We start from the raw sequence: 18840 nt of genomic DNA on the forward strand, positions 1-18840 counted from the left end.
AGAATGGGATGGTCATGAGGTCAAAGTGACCTTGACACCTGACAACCAAAATTTAATTTGTTCATCCTTGAGCCCAAGTGGATGTTTGTGCCAACTTTGAAGAAACTCCCTCAAGGTGTTCTTGAGATATCGTCTTCACAAGAATAAGACGGCTGGATGGATGGACAACCCGAAAACATAATGCCTCATGCCACGGCTATCGCTTGCGTGGAAGCATAAAAAAAGAGGAATTGTTACTCTAGCATGGGGTTATGATGGGTTACATGTAGGGGAATGTCCAACAGTGTATGAATAGTTGGAAAACACATGCGTGAGGAACTAACCTACTCAGTTTAATGAAGGGGTAGTGGCAGGATCAACAGTGTCAAAACCTCCATTTAATCTATGTAACAAACAAAGCAAAACACCTAACCAGAGGACATGCTGCTACTGAACAGTGTCCTCAAAGAGATAGTAAAAAAGACCATTTAAATTCAGGATGCAGGCATGTGTTCTGATAAATATTCATTGATTTATTAAAACGTAGCTGGGAGCAGTTTGGAGTGGTGACCTTGAGTGGAGCAGAATCTGCAGCTTTTACTCAGGTAATGGAGGTAACATATACAGAGGTAGAGTGTGGGTGGATGGACAGAGGGAAGGAAGCAGGCAGTGATGCTGCGAGGCAGAGAGAGGGATAGAAATTGAGAGGAAAAAAAGAAAGAAAGTGGTGGAGTGGGAGAATGAAGAAGGGGCCGGGTTGCAGGCCCTCTTGACTTTTTTCCTCATAGGCATGCAGATTTAAATGGAGGTCTAGCTACTGGTGCTAGACACTAATGCCCCCATCCACTGTGAGCTAAACTAAATGTTTTCTATTTCTGAGCCCGAGAGAGATAGGAGGATTTGGAAGAAGGCAGAAGAAGGGGGGAGGAAGAGGAGGCGTGCAGGTAAGATAGTTTCCTTCAGGGATTTGGATAATGATGTTGGTGATTAGGATGTTTGTTATTATGTTGACAATGTTTGTGTGAACACCCACCAAAATATATATCGATATGAATAAATAAGCCACAATACACAACAGCACACTGCAGCACAGCTAACAATGATTAAGTGTGGATTCTCAAGGCGTGAATAATATGAATTAAAAAAGTTTCAACACTGAAATGTGTCATAAATGGGACTAAACACTTAAGTACGTAAACACACAGGGCACAAATGCATGCATACATAATTCTCACAAAACACCTGATGTGATGCAAACGCATTAACCAAAATGAACAATCTCATGCAGAGATTTAAAGCTCTCAACGTGTCAGCATTCCTAAAAGGAAGTCAAATTCATCATACTTCATTTAGTACTACTTAAGAATACTTAGACGGATCTTCTGGCACAGTGTGACACGTTGAGAGTCGAATCTCTACAGGATGTAGTTACTTTGAGTCTCCCCACTGTTTTCACAGACTGTGATTTGACAGTAGGAGCGCTTTCTCTGATGAGACATGCTAAGTGGGATGCACATTACTTACTCAGGTGAGGGTTGATGGGAGCTGTGAAAGAGAAAGGCCAGGGACAGTCATTAGTACAGAATATCATGGTCATATGTCATTACGTGCAGTACTTATTAAAAGGAAACATGCACAGAGGCACAAGCCGCTGTGCTCAAACTGTCTCGCAGCAACAGTTTAGCTGTTTTGTGTGCACTACTACAGGTTATACAGAATAGTCTACCACACATGCTTGTACATTTGTAGTAGCTGTTGTTATTCACCTTTCATATTGATGTCATTTACTGTTTAGGTACAGAGCTAATAAGTCCACTTGTATAAAAATGTGTTTTATTTGGAATTCTAATATATTAAAACAAAATGAAAGAGGCCTGTGGGAAGGCTGGAAATATTGTCCTGTGATATTAAAACCCATATTTGAGTGGGTGTGCTACATCTTAGACATTGTATTGCTTTCACTATGTAAAAATAGAAATAGTAAACACATAGTAAAACAGGTGTCAACACTGGTACTGACTGCATAAAGATTACTGAGCAGAGAGCAAGAGAGAGCTCCAGGATGTGAAGTGGAAGGTGACAGCAGTTGTTCTCTACAAAATGTAAAAGACAAAGGGATTAGGAATACCAGCCAGACCACATTAATAAGCTTATAGCGCAACTGCTTATCATTATTGCCATTTACTGGAATTGCTGATGTTCTTGTCCAAGGTGACTTCCATTTAGAAGCCAGTACATCATGAAAAATTAGTAATATGGACAAGTGTGTCTGCTAATCACTTTCCTGTAACATCCTTGATTCCTCCTGTGTTTTCAATGCTACCTTAACATCAAACACTGATGAGTAGAGTCCATTGAAATCATACAAGGCTTCTTTTGCATTCTGCCCACCTTACTGTGGTTCAATGTTGCCCTCATTGATAATTTAAGAGGCTACTGCCGCAGCAAACACAGAAAGGTCAAGGGTATCACAGAGAGTTGCAATGAGCCAGTTAGTTGGCACTTCACTTTTTGCGGAGTAAATACCATTTAACCTGTCAAGAAGATTCATGGGCATTTTCATAATCGATTGCTGACCAGCTGAATACACAAAACTATGTTGCTACGTGATTTATGAAACCTTGCTGTTCATAGGCGGAATTGATTTTAATCCAACCAATTAAAGTGAGTAATAACAAATCATTCCTACAAAGGAAAACATGTACTGAAGACTAGGGAAGCACTGAGTGGATGTTGGTATAGGGTTTTTTTGGGTTTTTTTTTGTTTCCCTTTAAGCAGTGACTTCTGTTTATTGCCATGTAGTTCATGGAAATGTATGCCACTTGTCCACTTGTAGTGTGGAAAAAAAGAGAGATAAACACAGAGGCACAGAGAGGAACACACACACACACACAGCACACAGCACACACACACACACACACACACACACACACACACACACACACACACACACACACACACACACACACACACACACACACACACACACACACACACAGAAGAACAAACCATTGCATTTCCAATTGAATCATATAAAACATTCAGTGAACTGCAATGCCGCAGCTGAAGCCTCATCATGAGGGCTGCTCGAGTGTGGAAAGAATAGACTGTTTATCCTCATTGTATGAAAGCTTTAATAATCTTTTATGTTACTGATTGTGAAAATACCTGCTTCCAACACTCAATGCGTCCCATTGAATTCACACTGGACAGTACAGAGCAGCAGTATGACTCTGCACAAAGGGAGAAAATCATCTGGGCTGTTGCAGAGAAATGTTTTAAATGACAACTTACAGCCTCAGGCCCGTGAAACGGATGCTGAGTTTTCCGACAAAACTGTATTCTTTCAGCCCCCCTGTTCTCCAGCTCTTTGTCTCTCTCCAACTTCCTGAGCCCCCCACCCCTACCTACTCCAATCTCACCCTCTCCATCCTTCCTGCTGCACCCCTCTCCCTTTCTTCTTTCTTCCAAGACCATGCTTATGAAAATATGTTTCGTTGTCAGTTTTTTTTACCTGCATCTTCCCCAGGCTTGCTCACTGTGCCTTAGTCCAGATGAATGTGTCTGCTCAAGAAATGTCTCTTCCACCGCTGAGGAAATCAAGCTGAGCACAGAGCAGGCCCAGAGGCTGCATTACTACTGCTGTGCATACACACACATTCTCTCTAAAACCCACGCACTAAAAGATAATTTAACTTCCAATTTACTGTAGATGGCTGTAGTGGATATGTGAAAACAAACAAGGCCTAAAATAAATGGAAACTGAGATCCATTTTTGACACAACCATTTCAACTAAAGCTTTCCCCTTTATCAATTTTCCAGCCTTGTCTTCAAATGCTGTTGTACCTGAAAACAGGAGTGGACCTAAAATGCAGTCTTGAAAATGCACTATGCTGTTAAAGCATAGGTGTAAAGAGCCCTCAAAGCTGCAAAGGCTCATTTTCTTAATGCCGTAGCACTCTGCTTTCCCCTCCAGCTTAAAAAAAGCTGCAGCTAATGATGGAGGATGAAATGTAATTTTGATAGCTCTCGAGATAAATAGTCCCAGTGATAACGAAGTGGAGTGAACTCTGTAACAACTTTGAAGCTAAAACTGGTCATGTCCTCAACCCATGGATTAGGAGCATGTCTGACTCCTGGTTTCTACTTTTCTAACTGAGAGGACAAAACAAACTGCTGCTTGATGCATGAGTGCCTTCCATCCAAATTGCTTAATTTTGATTGAAACACAAAGTGAGCTCATTGACCGCCAAAGGACATGGTCCGTAGAGGCCGTTCCGGATACAAACACTGACTTCATCTTGGCAGGATTCCCTGCTCACTGGCCTGCGGCTGTATTACAAAGCAGCAGACAATTCCATGGCTGCAGCCAAGTGTCCTACAACAGACAACAGCATCCCAGCTTCTTTTTCCTCTGACCTCGTATAATCCACACTCTCCAAGATTCCCATCCATCATGTTTAGAGGGTCTGGGTGGGTGCCATGACGAGCTGAGAAAGCCCCATGACGGCTACACAGCTTTAGCCATCAGTTCGAGTAACAACAGTGTGGGTAAATGTAATTCAGCAATCTTTCCCTCACATCACCCAGACGAAAAGAACACAAGTGAGATCAAACTATTGTGCCCTTCAGTCGAATTGTAAATGCCCTGGTCCTGCAGTAAGACAGACAGACCCATGGACACACCCAAACACAGCCGACCCACGTCCAATTACAATACACGTACAATGCGTTGTACTGCTCTTGCATCAGCATGTGTATGACTCATTGATGCAAGCAAGTGAATCCTTAATGGACTTCTGCATGGTTGAGCTTTGTTGTATTGTAAGCAGAGAACTGGGACCAAAAAAAACAAAGTGTGAAAAAAACCCAACAACGGCGGTGCCCCAGGTGTAAAATGCAAAATGCAAAAAGAAGTCACTGATAATACAAAGGTACGTGTCACATCATATCACTACATCGGAGCAGTCGAGCACAACCAAATTGATTAAAACTGTATTGTTGGTGTGAATCACAATTTCAAAGGAGCAACGTCAGCTGTCGAATAAAAAAAATAAAAAAATGCATATAATTGAACTTGAACTTTGTCACGACCCTGATTTATTATGTATGACTATGAATTGGATTATTTTAGGATAATAGAACCTGTTTTTCATTCACGTATAGTGCATGTTTGAAGCACTTTAGTAATACGATAAACACTTACTTGGTCTTTTCAAGGTTATTGGTTTGCATGGATATAACAAGTAAATCAGATTGATGTTCTAGTAAATATAACTGAGAAATTCTAAGTTGCAGGAAATGTTGAATTAATTAGCCCAACTTAAATAAATGTGTTGTTTGGAATACACACACAGTATATTTCACTTGAAAGTACAACTTCTAAAACATTATTAATTAAGGTTAACTAATTAGAATTTACAGTGTGGCAATTTGTTCCATTTGAAAAAAAAAATACTACTAAAGCTGTGGCAGGAAAAAGATATGATGTCAGTCCAAACAGTTGTAAAGAAAAACCTCAAACAACTCATCAAAATGCTGGAGAATTACAAATGAAATAATACCCCTCTCTTTTTTGATAGAGAGCACTACAGAACAAAGTTTTAAGATTGAATAGTATCTTCTGCAAATAATTACATTAGTGCTTCTATGTTTCTAGAACAGACGTGTGATGTATGAACAAATCCTTTAATGTCTCTAACGATATTGTTGCAAAAACACCCTGTGGAAATGTTGCCCACACACAGAAACCATATATTTTAAAGGTTGAGGCCCAGACTTTTTGAAAAAAAAAAGAAACTATCAAAAACTGTGTTTCACTGAGATCTCAGGTAAACAGAAAGCTGAGACCATGACTGAACAAAAGCTCAGTCAGGGATTATATTGAACCACCAGTGGATGAATTATAATACCCCTGCACTTCAGCTATAACAGGTGATAGAGGTCATCATGAGCGGGAGACTATTTAATATAGAAGTGAGTGAGTTTCAACTTTAGGACATCTTACAATATACGCTGCTATGAGCTGCATAAAAAATGGAAAATTAAGTAAAAGCAGCAGTGTTTTACCATGCCACTGTGAGGGTTGACAGAAGGCTTAAATATTAAATCCTCCATCTTGGAGGGAACCAGGAAAGAGAGGGAGAGGTGTTATGAGGAACACCAAACAGATGCTGAGTTTGTCAGTGCAGCAAAATTTAAAAGAGCATCTTTGGAGCTTGGTGACACGACCATCCTTCATCCTACAGCTGGGGACACTATAACAGCTTTTGTGTTTTCGTGCCAACTCACAGAAAAGCTGCTACCATCGGCTTTATGTGCATCAGAATGATCGCTCGGCCTATTGAGCAATGTTGGGAAAACTCCCTTAGATTTTAGGGGCCTTATGTACTCCACAAAAGGACAGCAATGCTTATTATCCTATAAACTTACAAACAGGCTAATTTGTTTGGCATATTTTTTTGGTTTGCTGTTTGTTTCCTTTTTTCTACCCAGGGCCATGATGGGAAAGAAGCTACCTCGGCACTCGCTGGTAAAAAGCTGGAAGCACCTGGCTAGCTCTCCATTGCAAGACAAATATACAAGCACACATACAGTAGATGGACAAACACGCAGAGATAAATACACGAAAATTGACACCTGAGGTTATTTGGAGTCTCCTGACCTGCATTGCTTTTTGATTGTTGGAGGAAACCAAAGCAAACACAGAGAAAAATTGTGCAAACTCTACACATAGAGAACCAGGGCGAAAGGTGAATTAACACTCTCAACCTTTTTGCTGAGAGGCTACAGAGCTAGTTACTGATGGAACCCGTCAATGACTGGTCATGGCTGAGTTTAAACACTTGTTTATGACTTTTTGTACAACTCTGTTAATGTGACTGAACATGTGAACATCATCCCAAGGAGGTTTTTTGATATTTGTACTGAGAAAACTACCCCCAAGGAAAAGTAAAAGGAATTTACTTTGGCATATAAACTCCTTATCTACACAGATGTTTTTGGCTTGAGTGACATGTAGTGAGATGCAGAAACTTCTAAGCCACAGAAATGTCTGCTTCTTAGACAGACGGGGAAACAGAAGTCTGCGTCTTTGTAATTAAAGAACTATGCAAATATAGATGGCTAATTAAAAAGTCTTCACGGACAATTTAAAAGAGATATTTGATGGCCACCGCAGAAGATGGTGGTGTTGACAGTATGTATCATGTGTACAGGGACAAAAATAACTTTCTCTTTTTCCTCCATGAAAATATTAGACTATATATCATTACCTAAGACAAAAGAAGACAAAAATGTAAACATACTCACTAAAATTGTGGATGAGTATAACACATTCACGAAATCACACAAATGTAAGTATATGTTTTATCATAAACCATAAATCCGTTAATGCTTGAGCTTGTCAACAGACGCCCTGCTCCTCTGTGCTCAACCTGTGAAAGTGACAGGAAAGCGATAATGGAGAAGATCTTGGACTGTATTTCGTCAGTCAAGATGTCTTACGGGACACATTCTGTGAGCAGGGTGGATTCTGCTCAGACCTACATTAGCCTGCTACAGTGCTGCTATGCTGTGCGCGGGAGCCCTAGAGTGATAATTAGTCCAGTCTTTTGTTGGGCAGGCGATTCACACATCAGCTTTGGCTCTCCCCAGCCCCTCCAACCCCCCAATGCCCCAACCTTTTTTTTTTTTAAATAAAAAAAAAACAAAACTCTGTATCTTCCTTTCCTCTTCAGTCCTAACTTGGCTGCCTCCATCTTTGCTTCGGTTCCTCACTCAGTCTTAATTAGCCTCAATTCTCTTTATTTTACTTTGATTAAAGTCAATTTGATTCATTTTAGTTGAAATCAATTCAAGGTTTGGCCAGACCAATTAATATCATGAAGTACTACAAAAATAACAGCGCAGGAATTCTCGCACTCTTCTCTCCCTCTCTTTCCCAGTCCTCTTTTCACCAGTCATGATGAGCTGCAGTGAAACTGAATAATTCACAACTGCAGCAGCAAAACTCAGGCAGGGCTCAGCAGTCAGTGATAGACAGAAAACAGTCAGCCAGTTTGTTTCTGAAAATGCACATCTCAAGTAGCTGTGCATCTGTTCACTGGCACTGCTGGGCCTACTGTGGATACCAGTGTTGCTTTTGTATTTCAGCCAATATGTCATCCCACAGGCCGGCAAATCTACCTAGATTTGCAAGCTGCTGTTGTATTCTATAGAGAAATACAGTGCGTTTTGATATTTTCTCACTGGCTTCACCAGGCTGGCATGCCATACAGTACCAGATCATCTCCATGATGCCCTACTGGCCGCTGTTCAATTACTGAAGCCCTGATTCAAAACCTGCATCAACCAAATAAAACAATACCACAGCAGTAAACACTGTTACTGTCCTATTTGTCTGTGAACTGCTGATTTTTATTTAAGGCACTGTGATATTTTATTTGTGTGGCTCAGCAGGGTCAGGGACCTTTTCAAATATTTGCAATGTAAAAAATAATAGAAATTATATTTGTAAGATGACAGCATCCCATGAGACAAATCACATCTTCTGGCAAAAAGATGAAAGGTAATGAAGCAAAAACAATGTTTTCGGGAAAACTGAGTAAGAGCAAAATATGAGTCATCTCAAACTAAATGTTTGAGTCATTTGATGTTTTGATGTCATGACAATTTCTTATGCACAGTAACAACAAGTCAGCCTTTGCCCCGCTACAGGATACACCTGACTCAGGCAATAAAGGTCACAAGGAAGAGATGATTAAGCAGTTGATCAGCATTCATTTAGCTCAAACTGGCAAAGACGCGAAGCCAGCTGATTTCAGGCTGTCCTCTGATGACTGACGGTGTTTGATGCAATTCAAATTATTTTAATGAGTTCACTTTTCTTGGTCTTTCTCATGAATATCATACATAATACATCTTCATCATGATCATCGTAATGATTGCTGATACCAGAGTGAACTTTTGATATCCATCAGTGTTGTGCTGTGTTGATGAACATGTGTCGTAATGCAGTAGCACATTCTCGAGCCAGACTTAATTTAAGTATTTCTGAGCTAGCTGAAGGATAACATTACCAGCTGTAGCTGTAATTCTTCCACCTGTGCAACCACATGTGGAAGCAGGAGACTAAAATGAATCTTGCTCTCCTGTGTCACAGCTCGACTTTTTTCATTTTTATTTTCTAAATATGAAAGCATTCAAATAATGCAGGATGAGTTAACTGATTATTGTGCTTACAAAATGAAATCAGTACTCACCACTGTAAGTGACAATCCGGATGGTGGAGTCGCCCTCTCCGAAACGTGTGATGGGGGTGAGGCGCACCTCGTAGGATTCAGGCTTTATGAGCTCAGTCAGGTTGTGCGTCATGAGTTCTCCTTTGTTGATTGTTCCGTCTACAGGGATCTCCTGCTCCCACCAGCGCTGCAAGCCCATCTGGACAGGAGGAGGAAACACAAAGGGTTCAGATTATTAAAAATCACTAGACCCCCAGGAGGACTGTGTCTGTAACTACATCAAAAGCACACAGACCTACACAAAGCAATAATGCTGTCAACCACTGCTTCATATTTAACCCATGGATTTCAGAAAGTTGAAGTTGAAGGTTATTTATCAAGAAGTTAACCACTAAACATGTCGAGTCCCACAAGGCAGCACTTAAAGACTCCTATTGTTATTATACTTGAAATCTAGTTGTGGTGATAATGCATTGTAATTAAATATATTATATGCTGATGACATTACAGAGATTTAATTTTATTTTAAAGCTCAAGCTAAGCAAGCTAAGTTTCACATGTGTGGTCTTAGATTGTCAGAGTTTTGTCTAGATGGGTTGTTTGTTGCACAGTAATCTGGATGGAAACGGTATGGCATAAAAAACAACAGAGATAGGCTAGAAAAGCAAATGTCTTTAATATAAAAGAAGTCTAAGACCCAAGGGTGCCCGCTGGTGAGCAGCATTTCCAACAACTCAGCTGGTTACCCTTGAACAAGCTGTGAGATACATAATATTATAAAAGCAGAGCCTCTGCGCATCTCAAAGACCACCTTTATAGAGCTGGGGAAACTTAGGCTGACTAAACTGAGTCAGTTGCTGACTTGTCAGGGTTCAGTACCAAAACGGGAACCGGTTCCTTTAGGTTCAGTGATGCTAGGAACTGGAAGAAATATTTGAAAAATAAAAAATAAGTGGCTACCACACTTATGACCTTTTCTGAAATTTGTATTTAATTTTGGCCATGCTAGTGACTATGCGGATGGCTATAGGGATTGTTGGCCTGTTGGTTGGTCCGTCTGTCCACCACTTTGGTCCAGACTGAAATATTTCAACAACTATTGAACTACTGGATAGACTGACAGACATATAGCTGTTTCTCAAGTACCACATTGACATTATTCATGTCGACAGCTATTGGATAGATTGCCATGAAATTTGCTACAGACATCCATGGTGGCCAGAACATTTTTTTTATTGCGTTATCCTCTGTGTTTTTGTAGGTACTGTATGTGTGACTTAATGTCTCTCTTCTCATAATGTAAAAAATAAACTAAACTTTAACACATGAAATGCAAGTCTCTACAGAGTTTGTATATAGCTTCACCACAGAAGGACATTATGTAAGTACAAACGACATTCTGCTGAAGAGTTTGCTCCTGGGAATATATTGCAAATATGTATTCCCTTCACCATCAGTGTAGGATGTTCCCTCTCATCTGCCAATTAACCTTGTCTATAGGCATTTGTATGATCCGCCAACATTAAATGCTACACAACACTTTTTTTTTTACCTCTGTAAGCTGTTGACAGCTATCTGCTCATTAGCCACATTTACTTTCAAAGCAGCTCCAAGCCTCTGAATTCACAGACTTCTATTAGCAAACAGCATACTGAGATATTTTTATGTTTGCTGAGAGAAAAACCCTGATTTATTTTTTCCATTAAAGTATACATTGCCTCAATAAGAGAGTAAGAATAACAGTAAGAATAACACCTTTGTGCTCTGTCCAAGATTGCTTCATTCTTTGAAAGTTTTGCTATCCTTATAAATACAAGGACCTTGAGCTGACAGAATTTTATACTCGTCTCTGCACAATCCACAACATATGAGTAAACCTGTCTTTAGGTGACTAAGCTCAGTTATCAGACAACAATTAGTTCATGCTTTTCATGTCTAGAGAAACTATACATCCCCTCCATAATTCAAAGAAACAAAGGGCTTGTTGCTGCATTAGCTGGGGGCAAGAGGAAAGAAGTGCGGTACATTTTATCCTTAAAATCAGTTTAAAGGAAGACCTGCACAAAGACAAGTTACAGCTTCTGCATCACAATTAGTGACTATACATGCCCTTCTCAGTCAAAGTAGGAGAGGGAGTGTGTTACTAGCAGAGAGAGGCAGAGATAGAGTGAAGGAAGGTGTGATAGCAGTGAAGCAGTCTGTGTGTGTGTTTGTGTGTGTGTGTGTGAGAACAATATCAATTAAGTAATTACTTAAAGCCTGGGTGATCCACAATTATGGGGTGCAAGTTTTCATCACCATTAGTTTGCAGGTAAATAGAGTGTTTTATCTGTCACTGGTAATTGCAGATGGTGCACTTGTCCGTACCTATCCTTTGAATTTTAGCTTTCCTCTAAAGTACAAAAGGCATAGCAGTTAATTGCCATAAATTACACAGTGTTGGCCTGAAAGTGTGCAACTGTGTGTCTACAAACACTCTAAAGGAGGATGCATCATTTTCAGCACATTTGCAATTTTGTGAAAACCTTGATATTCAAAGGCTAAGAAGAAAATTGTATATCCAACTAGACATACAGATGCATTGAAAATGACACATCCTGGTTTCTTCAGAGGGTGGATGCCAAGGAGAGGTAGGCACAATGAGGTGAAAGTGTCAACAACAATCTACAAATACAAAACATAAAGAAAATATATTTTTTTCAGTTGCTGAAAAGAACATTATTTCATTATGTTTTTATTTGGTTGAGGAAATAAAAGATTATTGGCAGAGGCCATACGTATAGCATCCCAGACCAAGGTTATCTATTCCATAAATCGTCCATAAAATACAATAGATCACACCCACATGCATTTCTTGCTTTTGTGTTGCTGTGCATGGCTTTACTTTTCTTTGACTTTCTGACCTAGTGTCCTAAACTTAATCCCACATTTGACCACACTCTCATGTTTTCCAATTTGAACCCATCTTACCACACTATAAAACCCCACCAAATTCCATTTAAGGTGCATAGTGCTAGATCAGGCTGAGTACTAGTTGCACCTCCTTCCTTCCTTCATTCATGCTTCACCCTCACTGGCTCATTCATGGGTTGCCTGGATACCGGCTGACTACTAATCATATTCATGCAGGTGAGTGTGGCTATTGTAACCTCACACTTCTTCTTTTTTTTTTTTGTAAATCTTTTTTATTAGATTTTCCATGACATACATCAAAAGGTAACATACACACAATGTATCGAAGTGACCTTGTAGAGGAGTAGGAAATTTGCTTTACACTGTGTATGTCGAAAAAGACAACAAATCTAACCGAAGCCAGAACGGCTTCCACAAACGAACCCTAGTTACCCATCATCCCTTCCCACCCACTATTAGAAAAAAAAAAAAGAGAAAAAAAAAGAAAAAAAGGAAAAATAGAATAATCAATTAAAATAGAATTAACTAAGGAACTGGACGAGGGGGGGGGGGGGGCATCTAATCATTTTCTGGGTGAATAGTAGTTTTAGCTAAATAATCTATGAAGGGCTGCCAGGTTTTGTTAAAAACAGTAACAGAACCCGCAAGCGAAAACCTAATCTTCTCTAGTTTGATGTGGGTTAAGACCTCCTTAAGCCAGCTATTGTATGAAGGGGGAAGGACATGTTTCCATTTAAACAAGATAAGGCGTCTGGCCAATAGAGTCGAAAAGGCCAGTACACTGCGCTTTGTCCTAGGTAAAACAGGTGTTTCAAGTGGGGGGGACCCAAACAGTGCTGCGCAAGGATCAGGACTAAGATCCATATCAAGCACCGTGGCAAGAGTATCAAAAATTTGGCGCCAAAAGCCAGTGAGAGTCGGACAGGACCAAAACATGTGCGTGTGATTAGCAGGTGACTGCTTACACCTATTGCAACTGTCGCTGGTGCCCGGGTAAATCTTCGCCAGTCGAGTGTTCGTGTAGTGCACTCTAAAAAGAATCTTGCATTGTACTAAGCTGTGTCTGTAACCTCACACTTCTAACATTAATAACCTATTTATGTGCTTAGATTGTATTTTCTATAAAATTACATTTTTTCACCACTCTGTGACAGAAATGAGCTATTTGATATCATGATATATTGACTAAAACAGCAGATGTTTGAACAGTTAATAATGTTCAAAACGAATGAAACGATGAAAAAGTGACCTGTTAGGTTCAAATGAAACAAAAGGCTCTGTGGGCCTATTTTTCCACTCTGCATTTAATTAATTTGAGTTTTATTATGGCTGTGGCTCAGGAGGTAGAGCGGGACATCCACTAATCAGAAGATTGGCGGTTTGATCTCCAGCTCCTCCAGTCTGCATGTCAACGTGTCCTTGAGCCAGATAGTGAACCCCAAATTGCTCCTGAAGGCTGTGCCATTGGCGTGTGAGTGTGTGTGAGGGAGAGAGTGAATGATTAGAAACTCCTCCTGATGAGCAGATATCTTGCATCACAGCCTCTGCCATCAGTGTATGACTGTGTTTGAATGGGTGAATGTGGCATGTGGTGTAAAGTGCCACATGAGTGCTCGGAAGACTCGAAAAGTGCTATATAATTCTGTCCATTCACCATTTATTATTATTTTAAATATAAAATTGATATAATGTTGTTGCTACTTTTGTATAACAGACAGCACGATATAAATATCTCAAAAACATAAATACATTTATTTTCATTTTGAAATAATTTGATACCAGATTGTAACAAGAGCGCCCTCTCAATTAACATTAGAGTGAGAATGATCGGCTTTTACTTCATTATTGTTCCTGATTCCCACATCACTTTGTTTTCTTTGCTTATGATCAGATGGTTGTGTACTGCTGTGAACATTAATAAAATAATATATACGTGTGCATGTACAGATGAAGCCCCTTGAAAGTTCCCATTCAAGCTGAAAGCCAGCTGAATGGCAGCTGACTCCCAGCCGGCTGCCAGCCGACTCAGCAACCTCCTCCTTCTCCTGGGCGTGTCTATCTTTTCCTGTAAACCCACCTATTCATTGTAATACAGGGTATGACCAGGTGATGGCGCTTCTGTCACAGAATAGCCCACATATTCTATGAATTTTTACTGGTCATCCGAACCAGTAAACTTACTTACTACCTAACATAACCCACTGACTTTTTATATGCACGCACCACAACTTAGAAAAAATATTTTAAATTTCAAGGAAGACCATGACTGAGCAAACAATTTGCAGACACAGATACATGACTATCTTGAATAAAAAATGCGGAGTGTCTATTTGCACCCTAGACATAGCCTATAACAACGTGAAAACATGGCGGGTATTCATCTTCCACGCCAACAGAAAAGGGCGAATTTAGAAAGATTTCATATCTTATGTTTGTTCTAAAGACATTTCTGGCGGGAAAGTTGTATTATATTTTCATAATCTTTCCTCAGTGAATGCATACAAGTGTAACTTTCTCAGTTAGACACATTACAACATAGGACCGGAGCGGAGGCGTAACGGGCAGCGTGTCCGTCATTAGTGCGGGAGAACTCGGTTCGAGTCTATGCAGTAGCAGTTACTTATTGACAATGTTTTCAGCGGAAAAACTCTGCTGCATTTTCATAACTTTGTTAAGTAAATGCATACAACCCGAAAATAACTGAATTTACAACCTTCAGGTTGTTATATGATGGAAATCAAATCTTGACCGATAATTCTATGGTATTCTGCTATGTGCCATGAGTTTAATATGTGTTTAATGATGTTCTCTTGGTTAACAGGAAGTGTGTTTGCCTGTAGAGTATTTTAAGAGTGTTTTTATTGTTTAACAGTGAAGAAAGGAAAATGAATGGGATGTTTGTGCTAGAAAGAGAAACAAAGTGTGCGTGACAGGATTTGGCAAGAGTTCATACTGCAAAAAATCGGAACACATTTTCAAATCAAAAAATTAAATAGCCTACTGACTGATTATTTTGTTATTTGTTTTGAATCTAACACAAAAAAGAAAGAAAAATTGCTTTTCATATTTCAATTTTAGGCTCAGATCAATTATACGAAATGGAAAAACGTAAACGACTGTATTTGATTTTAGGCAAGGCAAGACAAGGCAACGCAGCTTTATTTATATGAAAATAAACATTTGACAGTGAGAAATTAGAAACAAACGTAAAAACAAGGAATTTAAAGGATGATTAACCTTTCATTTGATGCTGGTTTGAATATTCTCACACAAATTATGCCAGAGTGCTAAAGCTGAGAATGAGTAGTTCAGCGTCTGCTAATTTGTGAATTGTAGAATTGTTGAAAAATGTGCAAGCCAACCCCGGTCTATTCAGTGCATGCTGTAAGTCAGGTAAGCCCATCCACTTTATTAGCATTATCATTGCTTAACTTTTTGTTTGGGCTTAATGGGCTATTTGGTTCCATTGCCACACAAATCACGCAAGAGTGTTCATGGCCGTTGCAACTACAGTACTTTCTGAGAAGGGGTGCGGATTTGGCGGGGTGATGATGGGTTTGGGGGGATGGTTGGGAGCCTGTTCCATTGTCTTTCAAAGCGAATGCCCCCCTCCCCCTACACCTGTGCATGTCTCATGGCAAACTGTGAATCCTTTGAATTTTTCCTCCCGCGGCTCTATTACGCCTGCTCTCATTATGATCAAATTATTTTAACAATTATGTTTTATAACATATTGCCAATAAAATAAAAGTATTGAACAGACTCACTGGAGCTGAGGTTAATGTTAGCTGCACGGACAGAGACGTGTTTTCTCAAGCGAGTTCAAAGTTTTATCTATTTTACTTTCTTTTGACAATGACACGCTGGATGATGATTTCGGAGGTAATCTGACAGGAGAAGGATTGTGTAAACCAGTCGGTCTCAACAGGGCTTACGATTGGCTACGAGAAAGTGACGTTTCGGGGGGTGTCTCGAGTGGGAGATCCCCCTCCATTCATAACCCGTTTTGCGCCAACGTCATTCATTTCATTTCATTTTGACTTTTGACTTTGTAATTACCGGATAACGGAAACCCAGTATCAGTGTCAGAATATAATAGCAGCAATAAGAAAAGAATAAAGAACAATAAATAATAAATACAAAAAAACAAACGAACAAACGAACAAACAAAAAACTATAAGAACAATAATAGTAAGAAATATGTAGTAAAATAGTCGTGACATTATTTACATTATTTACACCGTCCATTGAAATACTATGTATTACTGTAAATAGCGCGTCCTGTTTTGAATCACTAGACGGGGTATGTCACATGGGCTATTTCTTGGTTTGACAGTGACAATGATTTGTCAGAGGTCCTGTAAAATGTACGGTATCTTCAATTGCATCCTTCTAATGAATTAACTCAGTTTATGTCCATGGACATTATAATGAAAAGGCTAAAGGCTTAATATTAGTTTGCATCCAGCGTGCTGCGTGGACTTCATTACATCTGCTGCACCGCTGCTACCACAATTATGAAATGCTAAGTTTATTGTCTGTGACTGTGACCTTCATAAAAGTAATATTTTACAAATCTGCATTATATAAACTAACGAAATTCGTTAAAGTAAGTCATTTGGCGACTTCTAAGTCATTAAACTAAGTCTTACTTTTACTGGCGTAAAGAGTTGAATCAGGACGTCTGCTTTTACTAGAGTCTTTTTTACACTAGTATCTAGTACTGCATACTACACAGGCATGACTCAGAAGAACAAGCTTGCACTTTTTAATCATAGTGCGTTTTGTTAATTGATCGGCTGTGTTGTGTTTTACCAGCGCACAGCAGCTTCAATTGCATCCTTCTAATGGATTAAACTATATTGCACCCTTCATTAGATAGATAGATAGATGGATAGATAGATATACGTTATTGATCCCAAGCTGGGAAATTATAGTGTAGCAGCAGCATTACACAGACACATAGTGACGATACAGTGACAATAACAACAACATATAGTATAAGGCTACTTTATGAAGAAGAATAGAAGTAAATACAAGTTATATTAGTGTGTAAAACTAACTCGGGTCTCCTGCACTAATACCTGCGCCTCCCTGTGGACAAATGAAGCATTGCAACTGGTTTTCACTCAGGCAGTTTAGGGGCGTTTCCAGTCGGGGCCTCATTGACACGTCATCGCATTTCCCCCCTGCTTCCATTATCGGCCAGTCAAGGACCTATCAAGGGGCGGCCAAGGAGCCATCACGGAAACAGGGGAAATTTGTAGTGGCTTCATCTGTATGACTTAAGCCACTTTCAGGGACACAAACCAGACTTAACACCAGTTAATTCAGGACAGCTTGTAACAAAAGTTGTGCCGCCAATTGGTAAAACACTGATTTATGGGTCAGTGGTTAAGGTAAGGGTAAATGTTAGGTTTAGGCAAGTAGTGGTTATGGTTATGGTTAGGGTGTCTCCAGGAAATGTATGCAAGTTTGTGTAAATACCCCAAACAGAGGTAAGACTTTGTGTGTGTGTGTGTGTGTGTGTGTGTGTGTGTGTGTGTGTGTGTGTGTGTGTGTGTGTGTGTGTGTGTGTGTGTGTGTGTGTGTGTGTGTGTGTGTGTGTTGCATATCAGTTTTGGAGAGCTGTGTCAAATTGAAAAATATTGAATTGGGGAAAGAATGTGTAATAAGGGACAAAACAGGTTATGGCGCTTTTCCACTATACAGTTCTAGCACTACTCGACTCGACTCAACTCGGTTTGGTACCAGGAACGACCTTTTCCATTACAAAAAGTACCTACTCAACGTGGGCAGGGTCGTCATAGCACGGCTCCGCGAAACTGCCGTGACTTCGTTTTATACGCGACACAAAACACATAAACAATGGAGGACATTGAGGCAGTGGTGTACTTGCTGCTGTATGTGGCTTTTTGTCACACACAAAGCAAGAAAATTGAGCCGTATGGCTGTAACGCTGTTGCCGGTATTTAAAAATGCCTAGTTTGATTCTTATGTGGGACGGCTCATGACTCTTCCAGCGACAACTCTTCTGACCAATCTGGCCGGCAGTCTGTTGACGTCACATTTAGTATTGGCTCGGCTCGCTTGGAACCTCACCAGAGCAGGTATACTAAAAAAGTACCAGGTACCAGGTACTATCCCTAGTGGAAACGCAAAAAAACCGAGTCGAGTCGAGTCGAGTCGAGTCGTGCTAGAACTGTATAGTGGAAAAGCACCATTAGTGTCCTTGGGTTTGTGTGTGTCCCAAAGCTCCAGGCAGATGGAGGCCTTAAATGCTAGTCTTGGCAAACACCACCTCAAACTCCAAATGAACAAATGGAAGCAAACAGTTTTTCTCTTATCAAAAAAAAAAGAAAAAAGTGCTTAAATATGCAAATCAAATCCAACTTGAAATATTGATTGGGAAAAACATTTAACTTTTCAGATGTTTTGAATCCTGCACCTATTTATTGGCTTATGGATTTTGCACCTTTGTTTTTATTCCCATTCATTTTCACTGAATCCCTGTGCCAGTGCCTAATTAAGGTTTCTGTTTACGTCCCATTACCTTTCATTCTCCACATTTTCCCCACAGAAGCAGAGTGCCATATTGACTTAATCTCATTTGATTGCAGCAGCGGTTCATGTTTTTTTTTTTTTTATGGCAACTTTAAAAAACAGCAGGATTGATCAAAGTGATAGCAGGAAAGCGAAAAGAA

At 39.8% G+C, this 18840-nt stretch overlaps 1 protein-coding gene across 1 annotated transcript in view; it reads right to left on the minus strand.

Annotated features, from left to right (window-relative positions):
* Positions 1-18840, minus strand: part of LOC133997289 (MAM domain-containing glycosylphosphatidylinositol anchor protein 2-like) — a 179082-nt gene that overhangs the window by 13807 nt on the left and 146435 nt on the right. Inside the window, exons 12-13 of the mRNA XM_062436852.1 lie at positions 9245-9422; positions 1504-1524 (exon numbers count right to left, since the gene is read on the minus strand). Of these exons, the coding sequence (XP_062292836.1) occupies positions 1504-1524; positions 9245-9422 (199 nt within the window). The remainder of the gene's footprint in view (positions 1-1503; positions 1525-9244; positions 9423-18840) is intronic.

Source organism: Scomber scombrus, chromosome 17, assembly GCF_963691925.1.
Source record: "Scomber scombrus chromosome 17, fScoSco1.1, whole genome shotgun sequence".
Taxonomy (NCBI): Eukaryota; Metazoa; Chordata; class Actinopteri; order Scombriformes; family Scombridae; genus Scomber; species Scomber scombrus.